At 40.1% G+C, this 14,934-nt stretch overlaps 2 protein-coding genes across 2 annotated transcripts; both read right to left on the reverse strand.

Annotated features, from left to right (window-relative positions):
* Nucleotides 1–1,383: 1,383 nt before the first annotated feature.
* Nucleotides 1,384–5,646, reverse strand: LOC113133967 (zinc finger protein 226). Its single transcript, XM_026313072.1, has 4 exons — nt 4,589–5,646; nt 4,149–4,297; nt 3,799–3,892; nt 1,384–3,020 (listed from the first exon to the last, which is right to left on the reverse strand). The coding sequence occupies exons 1-4, from the start codon at nt 4,836–4,838 to the stop codon at nt 2,074–2,076; spliced, it is 1,440 nt and encodes a 479-aa protein (XP_026168857.1). The 5' UTR covers nt 4,839–5,646; the 3' UTR covers nt 1,384–2,073.
* Nucleotides 5,647–5,793: 147 nt separating this feature from the next.
* LOC113133968 (calsequestrin-1-like) lies at nt 5,794–14,465 on the reverse strand. Its single transcript, XM_026313073.2, has 11 exons — nt 14,017–14,465; nt 10,291–10,384; nt 9,926–10,026; nt 9,664–9,775; nt 9,333–9,406; nt 8,348–8,478; nt 8,213–8,258; nt 8,026–8,080; nt 7,689–7,789; nt 7,425–7,499; nt 5,794–6,789 (listed from the first exon to the last, which is right to left on the reverse strand). Exons 1-11 carry the CDS (start codon nt 14,251–14,253, stop codon nt 6,487–6,489), a joined length of 1,329 nt encoding a protein of 442 aa, XP_026168858.1. The 5' UTR covers nt 14,254–14,465; the 3' UTR covers nt 5,794–6,486.
* Nucleotides 14,466–14,934: the final 469 nt, after the last annotated feature.

The following is a 14,934-nucleotide window of genomic DNA, read 5'->3' on the forward strand; positions in this document are numbered from 1 at the left end:
TATCTTTAATAGTTTATCACAGACATTGCCCTGACCAGGATACGAACCCCTGTCCAAGCATTATTCAACTGAGAAATCAGCTGAGGTTTAACACCTTAGAGAGCCACAAAAATGCTGCAATTTCATTGGCTGTCACTGAATTCCAACTATACATGGCTGTGATGCACAGTGCTGCCCACAGGGAGAATCACTCCTGCTGTTTGTGCACACTAACACTGAATGTGTTTTTGGCTCCACAAATTAAAGGGGAAATTCTAAGAAAATTTCATAATTTTATTAGTTGATGTAAGATGATGGTCAGCTGGAGGTGAGCTGTTTGCTGCAGGACAGCCACACGCAAGGAGGATGTCTTTGGGTCTCTCCTCCGCATGGGCAGTAAACGCAAGTCTCTACCTGAACTCTGTAGAACTCTGTGAATCTGCCTGGAACTCTGTCTGTCTGTGTACTGTCATTTTGTGTGTTGCAGTGCTGGGCAGGGAATCCAGGAATCCTGGTTAGTCCAGGAGGTGCTTGGCACAATGTGATTGGTTAACAGTCTCACTGGTCTCTGTGAATCAAGAGACTCATCTTTTCTTCAAGTGCTGTAAGTTTAAAGAATGTTTTTCTTAAATGGGAACAATCATTTCTTTTTCCACCCAGCAAAGTTCAAACACATGACAAACTTAGTAACTAACCAGAGTCAATAGTTCAGCAACAACATAAATGAAAATCAATAAAACTTCACATACTTATATGGATTAACCACGAGCATGAATAACAGATAATTCTATACCACACCGTAGTCTGACAGCAATGCTCTGTATAGGTCTGGACACATATGTTACATATTTAGCAATCAAAGCAGGAATATAGTAAGATATAAAGAACAATTGAAGTCATTGTATAGCTTTCAGTTCCCATCTAGGAGGGAGTAGTGTTAATGTATTTATGGCAGGATGTAAGTGGGGGAGTTTCTTTGTCAAGAGCGGTTCTCTTGGTGATCTGCTCTTTATCAAATGGAGTCTTGACTGTGCAGTATTTGGTGGAGAGAGCCTGTACCATCCCCTGTTGTTTACCTTAGGAGGTCAGTAAGCGTTTCAGAGTAATACGTTGTCTAAAGGATATCACTCCTGCCTCAATCAGGAATGTGAACAGATTCTGCTGCTTTAGGTCCTCTACAAAAGTGTTGTCATAAAGGGTTCACAAATGTTCAAATCCAATGGCTATAGCCGGCGCGAGCTAATACGAGTGCAAATGTAATTCTGGAGAAGGGTAAACACCAGGAACTAGTTGTTCTCTTGCTTTACATTATACTGTGTGTTTAGGGTTCATGCAACAAATAAACACAATTGTTTGCCACAAAAATGTATTTTATTAATGAACAAAAAAAAAAGTCTAGCACCAGCAATGTAAATATGACAAAAAGTAAGACTATATCAACGAATATAAACCCCCTTTAAAAAAAAGTTTCTAAAAAGATCACATATGTTTGTCAACATATAAGCTCATCATAGTACAATTATTTCAAAAATGTTTCACAATTAAAACCTTTTTTTTTTATATATATATATAAAGTCAGCATTGGCTACTTTTAGACACTGAGGTCATGCAAAGGATGAGGTCTACAAATATTCAGTAATCTTGACAAATACAAAGCCAAACACTTTTTGAGAAGAGGTGGAATGTAAAAAAAAGCACAATATAAAAGAGTATAGAGACCAAAAACAAAGATCTGAATTTTGCCCAACTAAACAATCATGTCACTAACAAAAGCTTTTTATTTTGATCTAATTAATTTACAAGACAGGACACTGAAAGCACAAGCATGTATACAGTAAAGCTGAGTAAAGTCCACCGTTATAAGAAGCCAGAAAAAAAAAAGAATAAGAAAGTAAAAGACAAACATCAATAGCTTATTTTTAAAACAAGCCCCCACCATACTGCACCTACATAACTATAATACTGTTTATATGAATCTTAATCAGTCATAGTGTTTCTTATCTCAGCTTCACATGACTATTGTCTACAATCAATCATGTGTTTTCAGTGTGAGGTAGAAAATGGTGCAGCCACTACAACCAGCTGGTTTAACGGCTATAAACCAGCAATTGTCCTGAATGAAGGGACACAGACTCCACACTGGCTCAGTTTATGTTTTTCCAGATTCCTCATGATCCTGAACATTTTCCCACACATGGCACAACTGAAAGGCTTCTCCCCGGTGTGAAACCTTAAGTGGGCTTTCAGATTGTCTCGCAGACGGAAACTTTTGCTGCACTGCGTGCAGGTGTGCGGCCTCTCCCCTGTGTGAAACCTGAAGTGTCGCCTGAGACTCTTCCGCAGTGCAAACGTCTTAGGGCAAGCTGAGCAGGAGTACGGTTTTTCTCCAGTGTGGAAACGCTCGTGTCGCCGGAGAATCTTTCTGCGTTTGAATGTTTTTCTACAGGTGCTGCAAACGTATCCATCACGGGAGTGGGTGACGATTTTTTGGAGACGCCAAACCCCTTCTCCACACGTGGTGAAGCAGCAGAGGCGATGGCCTGTGTGAACACCTTGGTGGTGGCGGAGGTCTTTGGGTAGAGGCCAGCCAGTTTTACGGACAGAAACATTATCGTTAAACTTCATCTGTGACTCAGACACCTTGAACACATCTACCAGTTGTACTGCGCAGGCACGCATCAGCTTGTGGTCTGGGGAAGTCAGTTTCAGCTTCATGTGGAGATTGTTCTTTGTCTCCTTTGGTGTATGGATCCGTTCCCAGACCCCAATCTGTGCAGGAGTCGCGGCTCCATCAGACGGGGACGGGCTGTAGGCAGTACCCTTAGCGGTGCTAACGCAGCCTTGCTGGGGCTCGGCTTGAGGTGGTTTCTTTGAGCACTCGGGTTTGGGAGCTGGAGACTCCGGCTTCAGGATTAATGGGCAAACAAATTTCACCTTCTCACCAGACGTGATATCACTTGTATCTGGTTGGATCACGATAGGCTTCTGTTTAGCTGGAAAGGTTATTGTAGATTCTTGTTTTAATGTCTCCGGGCATGTCTCTGCAGGGTTTGAAATAGATTAGATGCATTTTTAGTTATACTGTACGGTACCACCATCCTTTTTTAGAATACAGGTTCAGATCTTACACTTTTTCCAGAAAGGTTCATGCTAAGATGCAGAGATGTGATATCCAGTCTCATGTATCAACTCATGAGTAACTAACAGGTGCTAGTTTTGATATTCAAGAAATTATCAGTACAGAACCTGCTTTTAATAAATACCAGGGATTGTGGCAGCACACAGGTTTGCCAATGTTGTAGTTCCTAACTGCAGCCACTAGGTGTTCGTGAAACATTATATTTACTTACCCCCCCAAAAGATTTATACTTCTCTGTGCAAAAGCTTGACATAATGAAACACTTTAGTATTTCTTCACGAGTGATCTAATGTCTGTCCGTCCATACTTTCTTTTTCTGAAGTGTTTATCCTTTAAAAGCATAACACCTTTCCCAGCATGCACTGGGACAGAGCCCAATTAACTATACACAGTTGTTTGTTTAGCCTCAACAGCATGATGCATATTTAAGAAAAAAGATGAACTTAGCATGAATATAATTTAGATTGTTTGCATCAGCCAAGTTTCTGAACACAGACAGCATCATAAACATTCACATTATGCCTTGATACAATAAAAAAAAAAATACAGGCCAGAAAACAGTGAAACTAGTAAAAGAGGAAGTCAAATTCTCTATAGATAAAAACACAACATAGTGTTGTCTCTAACGCTCCCAGACTGTTTGCCCCATTTTATTTTACAGCCATGACTCCATTTCTTACCGTGCAAAACAACATCTGTTTGGACATCATTAGCAGCTGGAGACTCTGTTTCGAGGATGCTCAACTCCAACATGTCCCCAGTCTCTGCCAAAACCTGAGTAGACAAATTTGCATATGTGCAAACCCGCACCTGTGTTGATAACACAAGTTTGCACAAGCTACAAAAGTTTGCAAAAGCTACTCCACCCTAGGTGGGGCGACATGTTCTATTAAAAAGGCAATACAACACAAAGTACTGCTGTGAGGACATGATAGTGCATAAGTCACAATGCTGCTCAGTATCTCTCAACTTCTTCCTCTGCCCCTATTCATTCCACAGGTGATTTACAGCCCTGTAGACTCTCACTGACCTGTTCCTTTAGAGGGGACCCCTTGGGCTCAACATGGCCATTATCTTCAGGCAGGAGGATTTCTGGAAAGAGGCAGACCGCATCCACCCCCTCCTCCTCTTCCTCCTTGCACTCTCTTGAACAATCACCTTCAGAGAGGAGCGGGGGCCCTGTGGAGAGGAGAGGGGGGTTAAGGCAGAGCCATACATTCCTTAATACTTTGCAAAGGGGAACACCCTGCAGGAGTTCAGTGAAACCATTACCAACCGCCGGTTACATACACAACATGCATATATGCATCAAAACAAACATTTTGTTGTGATTGTTTACAAGCTGCAGCTAAACCACGTTTCTGATTTCATCGTGCAATAAAGCCTTTAGCAACAACTCTCATCTGTCGCTGCAGACTAGCGGTGGTCGTAAACAGGAAGTCCCAGGTTTTAAGCTCTAAAAGCTCATACCAGAGAGGCCCAGCAGCGGACTGACGTGCTCGTCAACCTGCACTCCCACGCTGCGTTTCGTGTGCGCTGTCGATAAACAGTCCGGTGTTTCATTTTGCTTTGTGTCCTCAGTGCGGCCCACATGTACTTCCACAACCGCGGCTCGGTATCTGCTCTCAAACAGTTCGGTTAACTCCAGCGTGGCCGCTTTGAGCAGCGCTCCCAGCACCGACTCCACCTGCGCCTGGAGGTTCACGGTGCTCGCAGACATTTTGGTGCTCTGGTCGGGAATGAATCAGAAATTTACAATCAAACGGAAGTCAAAAAATTAGCAGAGATCTTTATTTACTAACCATGGCCACATGGCTCGCAGAAAGAGGCGTGTCTCAGGTTGGAGCATGCGCGCCAAATGCGGAGGGAGGGGCGGGAACAAAAAAAGTTTTTTGGCTAAATCAAACAATTTGACCATTTTTTCATGCAAACTTTTAAACTTTTTGAATTTTGTCATTTGCGATAGTAATCACAGCTTTTTTTTTCCAGAACTTGAGATGTCGTAATGGCTTCATTTCTTCCACATTTAATGATATTTAAATCATAATGAAACAAATGAATAGTCCTGCTTGGCTTCAATAGGCACTGAATGGCTAAACATTAAAAATGAGTGGATATTTCAAATCCTAAGTCGAATTTCATTGTAGAAACCCAATGCAATTTGTCTGAATTAGTCAGAATTCGTGATTTATTTTGCAGGAAACAGAATCAGGCTAAAAAAAAAAAAGCAGGTTGTGTTTCAAGTGTGGTATAAGGCATCAGCATTAAAGTGCTACTATGGATTTATTCTAGATAATGAATTTAGAATAAATCCATAATAGCATCATTGTAATGCTGATATAAAAAATGCATAATTTTGTTAGACATTACAAACTCAAATCAAGTGAAACCAAGTGAAGATAACAAACCTATAGGCTGGTCTGCATTAAACTGTTTTTTTTATCTCTCTCTCTCTCTCACACACACACACTCACTAAAAGACACACACAGGGTGATGGATGGCATGGTCTCACTAACAATGTTGAGACCAAACCTATGTCCTTGGATTTTATACTGCACATTATTCGTTAAGAAATATCCAGATTAGTGCGTCCTCAAATTAATTATGGAAATTCTATTTCTTCTAATTCAAATGTTCACACACAGACCTGTAAGAAACTAATACAGTAGTGGGGTTTCTGTTGAAGCTGTCGTTTATTTAAGACTTTACAGTAAGTTAAATTTTTCTTTTTACAAAAATAGAATATGGCTGTTGTTATATTTCATCATCGTAGAAAACATCCATGTGATGTACAGCACTTTCAGTGTACAATGTTACATTAATTTCACAGAGTAGGCTGGTGATACTGAAGACCGGTCACAAAAGCCTGCTAGCACCCTTGATCTGACTTGATTAGTTTCAATACTGGGCCAAAACAAGAAAATAAGTGGACATAAACCAAACACATTGAAACTGCAACAGACTTCACAGATGGACTCAGACATAATGTGTACAACATTGTAACCCCTCCCATACTTTGTTGAGGAAAATCTTTAAAAATATAAAAATCAATATCAGTGGATGGCAAGGTTTTGAAATTTCTTATTTTTATTGTACCAGACATTGTTACATGTGGGAATAAAGGTACTGTGGGAGTTTAGAAAGCACTTTGTTACATGGAGGATTAGTGAGTATGTAAGGGGGAGGGGTAGACGACTGATGGAATACTGTTCTGGTGAGATGCAGAGGGAGGATGATGAAGAGAGGAGATATCAAAATGAAGTGACGACTTAACATAAGAACTAGTTACAAAAGGTTTGACAGAGTTAGTGATGTTGACTTGAAACTGCATTGGTCAGACTTAAAGAGAAAATTATGACTTAATGATTTAATAATCATCGTCGTCGTCGTCATCATCATCATCGTCGTCATCATCGTCATCATCATCGTCGTCGTCATCGTCGTCGTCATCGTCGTCGTCGTCGTCGTCATCGTCGTCGTCGTCATCGTCATCATCATCGTCGTCGTCATCATCGTCATCATCATCATCATCATCGTCATCATCATCGTCGTCGTCATCGTCATCATCAGGATCAATTTCACCTGACAGAACGTCCTCAATCCAGTCCTCCAGCTCGTCCTCAGTGGGCATGTCATCATCATCATCAATGTCCATCCACACACTGTCAGCCTGAAGAGGAACAAAGGAACAAATAAAACTAACTCAGCTGTGGTTCTCAGGGGAGCCTTAGGTCTGTAGAACCTCATATGAGTGGACACACGTACTGTACAAAATAACTACAGGGAATGTGGATGTACCCACGTGTACTGCATAGTATATGATGATATATAAAGGCCTGGATTAACCTGCTTGTGGTCTATGGGGAAAGAAGGATTTATGGGTCCCCGTTGTGCCCCCTGCACCCACACGTTCCCTAAACCACTTTACTTAGTGGGATATACCTTCACTCCCCTTACAGTGTGCTTTGCTAATTTGATTAAACCCAAATGTGTGTAAGGATATTCATCGTAAAGGCATCTTGTCTGAAATTAAAAGTAGAGTTTGAAATAGGCCACTCTCTAAGACAAGGTACCAAGTCTGGGGAAAATAGAGGGCAAACCTTGAGGTCTTTTAGTTTGTAGTTGAAATTCAAATAAAGAAACCTGTATTGTCCTAAAAGTAAAGTATTTGCAGCTGAGACAAACTAAGGTTCACGGGACACTTTAAGGACTTGGGGATCAAGGCAGTTGCTCACTGTCTGTGATCTGACCTTGTTTATATATTTAATAGAGTTCAAAACACAGAGATGTAAAAATGTTACTCACATCATCAGCATCGACAACACCAATCTGTGGGGAGGACAGGTCAATGCCAAAAGTCTTCTCCCAGTGTGGCACAAGCTGCAGCAAAAATATGGGAAAATATATTTGCCAGTCAGTGTCAGTGAAATGAAAGAGGAAGAATATATTCAATGTGCTTTGTGCACTTAATGTTGTTACATTTCAGTTCTTAGTTGACTGTCAGTTTAGCCTCCCCAAGTGATAGTGTCTCTGGTTTCTACTATGCGTATTGCAGTGTTTTAGCCTTACCAGGGGGAAGTCATCGGGGTCAATCCAGAGAATGCTGAGGTCGGGGTGATCAGTGTTATCTTTGGCAACTTCCTTCAGGATCTCCAGGAACTCAAAACCATCTGAGGAGCGAAGGAGACCACAGTGAGACTAGAACTAAAAAATTGTGGTTAGCTTTTATGAATTGATCTTGATGGAGAAAATGGGTTGTAATGGCTAAATGTTATATTTGCTGGTCTTTACATTGACACACAGAGTCAGGGAGTAGAAAGTACATATAAATGATGCATAACATTTTGACAAATATCTCCATCCGCCAGCATGCCCCATGTGTTTAATGATTCAGGGTTTTCTTTACCTGGGTCAGACTCCTCTGCAAAAGCAATGATATGTTCACCATCAACATCATCCTCCTGTGGACAGAGTAAAGACAAAGCGATCCCACTGGGGTTACAAGTACCAAATTAAGGAATTGGTCTAGAGCGTCATCATGGGAGAGCATCAGCTCATCCAGGTTATTGTATCAAGAATTCAAAAATTCATACCCAGATCTCATACATGTTGTGTGGTTGCAGCTTCCTCAGGGTTGGTCTTGAAAAACACATATCAAGTTGATTTTAGGAGGGTAAACCTTTATGTGATGGCATCATTGTAAGTAACAGAGCATTAATGAGGGATACCTGTCATTATCTTCAATGAATTTCATCAGCTCCTCCTCAGTGTAAGGTTTTCCAGGGATAACCACTGGATCATCCATGAAAGGTTCATAAAAGTCGACCTCATTAAGCTTCAGGTCCAGAGACTTGGCAACCTGTAACAGGCAACAATGAAAGTTACAATTCACAAATTAAAATCTACCAAGGTTCATTGATGGCAGGTCAAAAGAGAAACTTTTTTTGTATAAAAATGTTTAGTATTGGTCTGAGGCACAAATTTATCTTTTCAAATTATAATGGACAAAGTTATACAATTCTGAATGAAATTTTTTGTGTAGAAAAACCATTTGGCACAATTGTTCCCCTCAGATGGGATACACAACCAAATACACATACCACAAATAGCAACTTGTTTCAACCAAAGGTCAGTTTACCCATCAGTATTATGATTACAAATGATACCTAACCTGGATTCTTAGTAGGCTAGTTAAGATAGGTCTTAAAGTTTATATACATACAGTAAACATATATATGAAATTATAATTAGATTTAAAGATTTGGATTTGGCAAGTAAAATAAAATATTGTGTATAAAGAAAATTAAAAATTAGTTGCACTCTGCACTAGATCTCTTCCACTCTGCTATAAATCCCTTCAGTCTGGTGTTACCAGTGGTCCTTATATTAGAGAGTAGAATATGTATTGTTTGGTGTAAGAATTCAAGACATTGAAATTAGAGTGTTGTTTTAAAATGTTAAATGCATTATTCATGTAGACCATGTTGTATTCATCAAATTATAATACTAAATATAATGGTCTACATGTGCTTGTTATATTTGGTGTTGCTTCTTTATTACATGATGTTGATTAAAATTTTACTACTGTTACTTTAATAATAAATTTCCCTAACAAATCCCTGCATATCTTCATCTGTAGAACTATCATAATTCTATTTAAATGTATGTATTTATAATGAAGTTTTCATATGAAAATATCCGTTGGTTACTCACCTTGGGATTGAATGTGGCATAGAACGTGATGTGAGGATGGAACTCTTCAGCAGCATCGGCAAAAGCCTCAAAATCTGAAATGTTATAGGCATCAAGATGTTTTAGTAGATTAGCCCTGGTATGAAATATCTAGTTTCTCAAGTGAAGCTCCTACTATGCTCACTTGAATACCATCTTAGACGTCAAATCAGTCTGCAAACTTAAATCAAGCAATCTGAGGCTGATGTCTGTTGCACTTGCTTAATATGCAATGTTGAGCAATTATGTTGAAAAGCAACTGCAGAAAAGAGATTGAAACAGGTTATCATGCCATCACAGTACAGATTCTTACGTTCTGACTTGTGACTCTTAAAGTAGCCCACCAATTTGATGTCCTCTTCAATGGATTTGAAGGCTTTCAGTTCCCTACTATTGTCAAGAATTTCCACTGGGTCCTCAAGAACCTATGGAGGAAATTGAGGGTCATGGAAGGGGGGAGGGGAGGAAGACACTAAGATGCTATGTATTATCTTTAAAGAAAGATCAGTTGGATTTATAGACTTAGTTGCTATAATAAGGCAGGCTATTAACTGGGAGATTATATCCTCACGAACATCAAAGATGAACTCCACAAGAGTGTCTGCTGCAAGCTCGCCATCATATTCTATGACTTCATCCTCTGTGAAGATGAAGATGCTGTCGGACTCTTCAAGGCCTGGGGAAACAAAAAGGCATTTTAGATGCTTGACCTCATGCACTGGGGTCAATAGTCAGACATTCAGTTTGGCCTCATCTTCACCACACCACTCGTCTGTAAGAAAAATGACAGGAAACAATCCAGCTGAGAACCACAAGATATCTACTTGGGCAGGTAAATTCAGAACATAATCATTTTCCAATTACTAGTCAAGTAGCTGGGATACTGGCTGGTCTAATTTTTGCATAATGAGCTGTTCCAAGTGTCTGTAGCTGTATTTACCTAATTTCTTTGCAACAGCCTTGTCATGCTTTGCATCAATGAGGCCAACTCCAATATCTTCATCATCAAACTCATCCAGGACCTGGGCTGCAAGCTGAAAAAGAAAGACTCTCTCACACAAATGAACAGATGCTTCTGATCTTTCAGTTCACTGTACAAATCATGGTTAAATATGTGTAGGCATGTAGCTGGTGTGTTTGGAAGCCTTCTTTACTATCATTTGCACCTTTTTGACAAAGTTGTCTCATTCAGTAGTTTCATTACCATAAAAGCCTGCTTTTCAGAGCGCTGCTTATGCACTTTCTAATTTTGTATGAAACTTGAACCTCATGACTGACGGTTGGTTCCACCAATGGCTGTGGCACATTCACAGCTTGACTGCATTGAGGAAGTGGTTTGAGGGCCATTAGTGTATTTGGAAGGTAAAAGCACACACACACCCAGAAAGTGCACCCATGCACACACACAGTACACACTGGTGTCAGAGATCGGGAGGCTTCTTCTACAGGCAAAAATAGATGGACTAATCAGGCTGTCTTCCAGCTTGTTGTGTATGTAATTCTCAGCATTTCCTTTAACTTGATTGGAGTTGCAGATGGGTGGGGCACTGTAAAGCAGTACAGGCTTTGGTAGCTTAGCAGCTGGTAAGTTGCAACATATGTAAAATGATATCTTTCAAATGATACTATACATATGTTGTAATACTAATGATACACAACTAAAATTGTATACATTTTCTAGAAGGAAATACTTTTAAAGCAGAGTACTTTTAGTTTTATTTTGACTTAACTTTTTTGCATTGCACCATATTTTGTTGCAGACCCCACCCTTTTGGCATTTAAGAAGGCTAAAATAAACTTTTAAAGGGCAAGAGATTGAAGTGAGTAAGGCTGATCCTGTCCAAGCTAAAAAAAAAAAAAAGGATACATTTCAGAATGAATTATAATGAACAGATATACAACAAGCGAGTGCTTGTTTGTTAGAGTGTGGTAGATATAATAAGATCTTATATTTAGAGATAAATGTGTGCATTGTCATACAACTAGTATTTTTTCCTTTTTGTTTTGAAAATGCAACACTCTGATTACCTAGTTATGTTTTTGTTTTCTACAGTTCTTCTCTATTTTCTGGTAGATTAACCATAAAATTAATTTTATAGCTTTATAACTCCATGTCCTCCAAATATAAGACATGCAAAGTTGACTTTGGACCTTGATGTTCAGAATGTGGCTCTGCAGTAATGTGGCTGATATCATTTCTCCAGAGTAAGTGAACTGCTCCAAATACATGTAATGTAAAACCACCAGCCTCTGTTTCTGAGATGAGATTTCACAGCTTGATATCTGCCTGTTTTCCAAGTACACAACATGCAAATTACATTGCAACTGTACACAATTTCATTTTGAACTACACCATTCAGCAGTTATTTTGTACTGATTTATGTAAGTATATGTACAGTGCATCACAAAAATATATACCCAACACATAATGTCCAACCGTGATAGTAAAATAAATATTACTGCTGTGGAACCAGAGTATTGGTCCTCCTATTGGACACTGAAGTGTTTATCCTATTTTGACATTCTAAGTACCTGAGGAGGGAATATACACACTCATGTGTATCTGTCAGTAATCTATTTCCATGGACAGTGACCAATGTAATTTCTATCTTTATCTGGAGAATTCAGCCACAATCTAAATGGGAGCAGAGCAAAAATAACTGCTAGATCTGAAGCATGTTCCTAATAAGCATAGACCCCAATCACAGTGTTACACCATCTAACAATTAAATCGGCTTTCTTTCACCAAGGGAGAAGCATTTAACTAAGAGTTCCTGACATTCATCATGTCATATTTCATTTGACCTCCAGAGAGCATGTTGACCTCATAAATTCTGAGCCCTTCGCTCTTGTCTGTTACTAAGAATAAAACCTCATCAAATGTAAATCATAATACATTCATGAGGAGAAACCCAAGTCTTTGGAGAGCTCAGTCCACCACAAAAGCAGCTTGGGATAAATATACCTCCAAAAGCTACACCAGCACCAGGGACTATTTTGGTGAGGTGGCAGTGATGCTCACCGCTCTGGGATCCGCTGACAAGTACAGTACTGCAAGTGTCAATCACACAGCAGAGCTGAGCCGGCACTACTGGAGCCAGAGCCTCCAGTGCTGGCCTTCAGCCCTGAGACGGAGCCCTAATGCGCCCATACACAGACACCAGAGGCTGTTTGATATGTGTGATTATTCTAAAGAAAGCAGCGTCTCTCCTTCTTGCTCTGTTTCTCAGTTATAAATGTTTTCCATTCTATTCTTAGAATAACGTTGATTTCCTTCTCCTCAACACTGCCCTTCACTGATTTCATTTACATTATATGTGATCCATATGTGATTGCTGTGTATAAACTACGTTTTGTGACATTTAAATCCCTTTAATTATGAGCAAAGTAAATCTTGAAAACTTGTACATGATTAAATAAGATGATCACAGCTGTCAATCATAAATTATCGAGCTGGAATGTTTTCAATGCACTTATTGTGAATTACACCATCTCAGTGTCTAGAGCCCCAAATCTGTTGATTGCAATTGCCAAGATATTTGTGTGTGTGTGTGTGTGTGTATTTTTGTAGTCAGCATTCGCTTCAGCTCTCTTCAAAATACAATAATGCAGTGTATAAGGTAGCAGGTATATTTTAAACCCTACAGTATCGATGCCAAATAAGCTGCTTCATGATTCAGACTCTTCAATGATAACAAGTCTTCAAAGATGTGTGAAAAACTACTAAGTCCATATTGTTGATGAGAGCTCATATTTAAAAATCAACCTGCTATTTAGCCATTTCCATTTTCTCACTGCTTCCTTTCCATTTTAAAATGTCCAACTACAAGAAAGCTCCTGGACTGCACTGCAGTTCAGACTGACTGTGACAACATGTGCAAAAAGAACTTTTTCTTCAAAATGTTGTTTGGTTACCATGTGTTATTTTCTAATGCAACCTGAGAACCAACCTCAGTCAGATGTGATTTAATGTGATTTGATGTGTTTGTCAGCTGAAGCTTTGTGCTGAGGGATGACGTCATGTCTTTCTACAAAGAATGTCATGAAACCGCTGAGTGTCCAGACTGACAGGAGGTCTGAGGTGCGACAGGCGCGTTGACGGATGTGTGTTAAATGCATTTGCTCCCACACACAAACATGTCGTGCACACTGGCAGTACAAATGATATCTTGGTTCCTCACAGATCAGCTTTTTGCCTCTGGTGGAAGATAGTGACGATACACTGCAGGCGTGTGACACATTCTTAGGACTTTACTAATCAGCATTTGTGAATTCAGCAAAATTATTTACCACATTATAGCACCACCTTTTCATGTTTATTTTTAATATATTCAAATTCCTAAAAAATGGTCTCTCTTGCCAAATATTGTCTCAATTTTCCTCACAGCCAACTAATAACAGCTTCCTATAAATATGATCTTGCATTTTTCATTATACTTCCACACTCAGCAGTATACTGTCACACACTTCACTCCTGCATGATTTTAAATCTGTGCACTCAAACTAAGTTAAAAAATATCTGTAATAACCTACAACAAAGCTCTGAAAAGCATCCCAGAGGATTAAGCTGTGTCATTTCTAAGTGCTGTACAGAATTAATCCAGTACTACATGTCCTGCTTCTTCATCAGTATCCTATTCTCCTTATTCTACCCATCTCAACCCACCTCAAGGGCCAACTCCTCAATCTCAAACTGTCTCTGGGCGGCGCGGCTGGACCCGGGATGGTCATGGTAGTACACCACCATGACATCGTACTTCTTCATCACGGACTTATAGTTCTTGGCGTTGAGGTCGTGGACACGGTCCTTGCCATCATACTCCGGGAAGTCCAAGCTGTCCTTGCCCAGTGTTAGGCCCACAAAGGACAGCAAGACTGTTACAAACACCCAGGTCCACTTCATGGCTCTTCCCTAAGATACTGTAGATGTATTTGCAGTTACAGAAAGTAAACAAAGGGGGGAAAAAACAAAATAGTTTGGTGAAAGTACGGAGAACCCCTTCCAATCCGCGTCACCCAGAAGAGAGCAAGACCAACTCCTGCATCCACCTTATTAAAAACCCCACATGGGCAACAGGCAGTGGGGCACTGGGTACAAGATGGGTTGGGCTAAGTTTGACATAGGTGCGAGCATGTGTCTATGTGGGGTGTAATTGAGCATGGGAAAGATGAGGCGGGGGCCTGGGTGGTTGCTGGGGTGACAGCTTTGTGTGTTGGTTGTGTGAGCCTGCTTGAGTGTATATTACAGACCTGTGAAAATGGGTGGATTGAGGCGATGAGGACCAACCTGCACCCTTTCTCTCTCTATCCAGACAGAGAACAGCAGAAAACAGTGATGGGGGTGGAAGCAGATGGTGCATGTGCAAACATATAAACATATAAAGGGGGATGAGCTGCATTGTCAGACAGGGGGTGATACCAGTTGCTTGAAAACCTGGCTGCAAATATGAGGCACTCTTTTCCCTTATTAAGTGTAGATGAAGGCTTGGATCCCAGCTAAAAATAATGGATGTAGGACAGAGAAGTACATATCAGGAGGGGTTGCTGGTGTCTAGTTTGCTTCTGCTGGCACCAATGCACTGCT

The sequence above is a fragment of the Mastacembelus armatus genome, chromosome 17 (assembly GCF_900324485.2).
Source record: "Mastacembelus armatus chromosome 17, fMasArm1.2, whole genome shotgun sequence".
Lineage (NCBI taxonomy): Eukaryota > Metazoa > Chordata > Actinopteri > Synbranchiformes > Mastacembelidae > Mastacembelus > Mastacembelus armatus.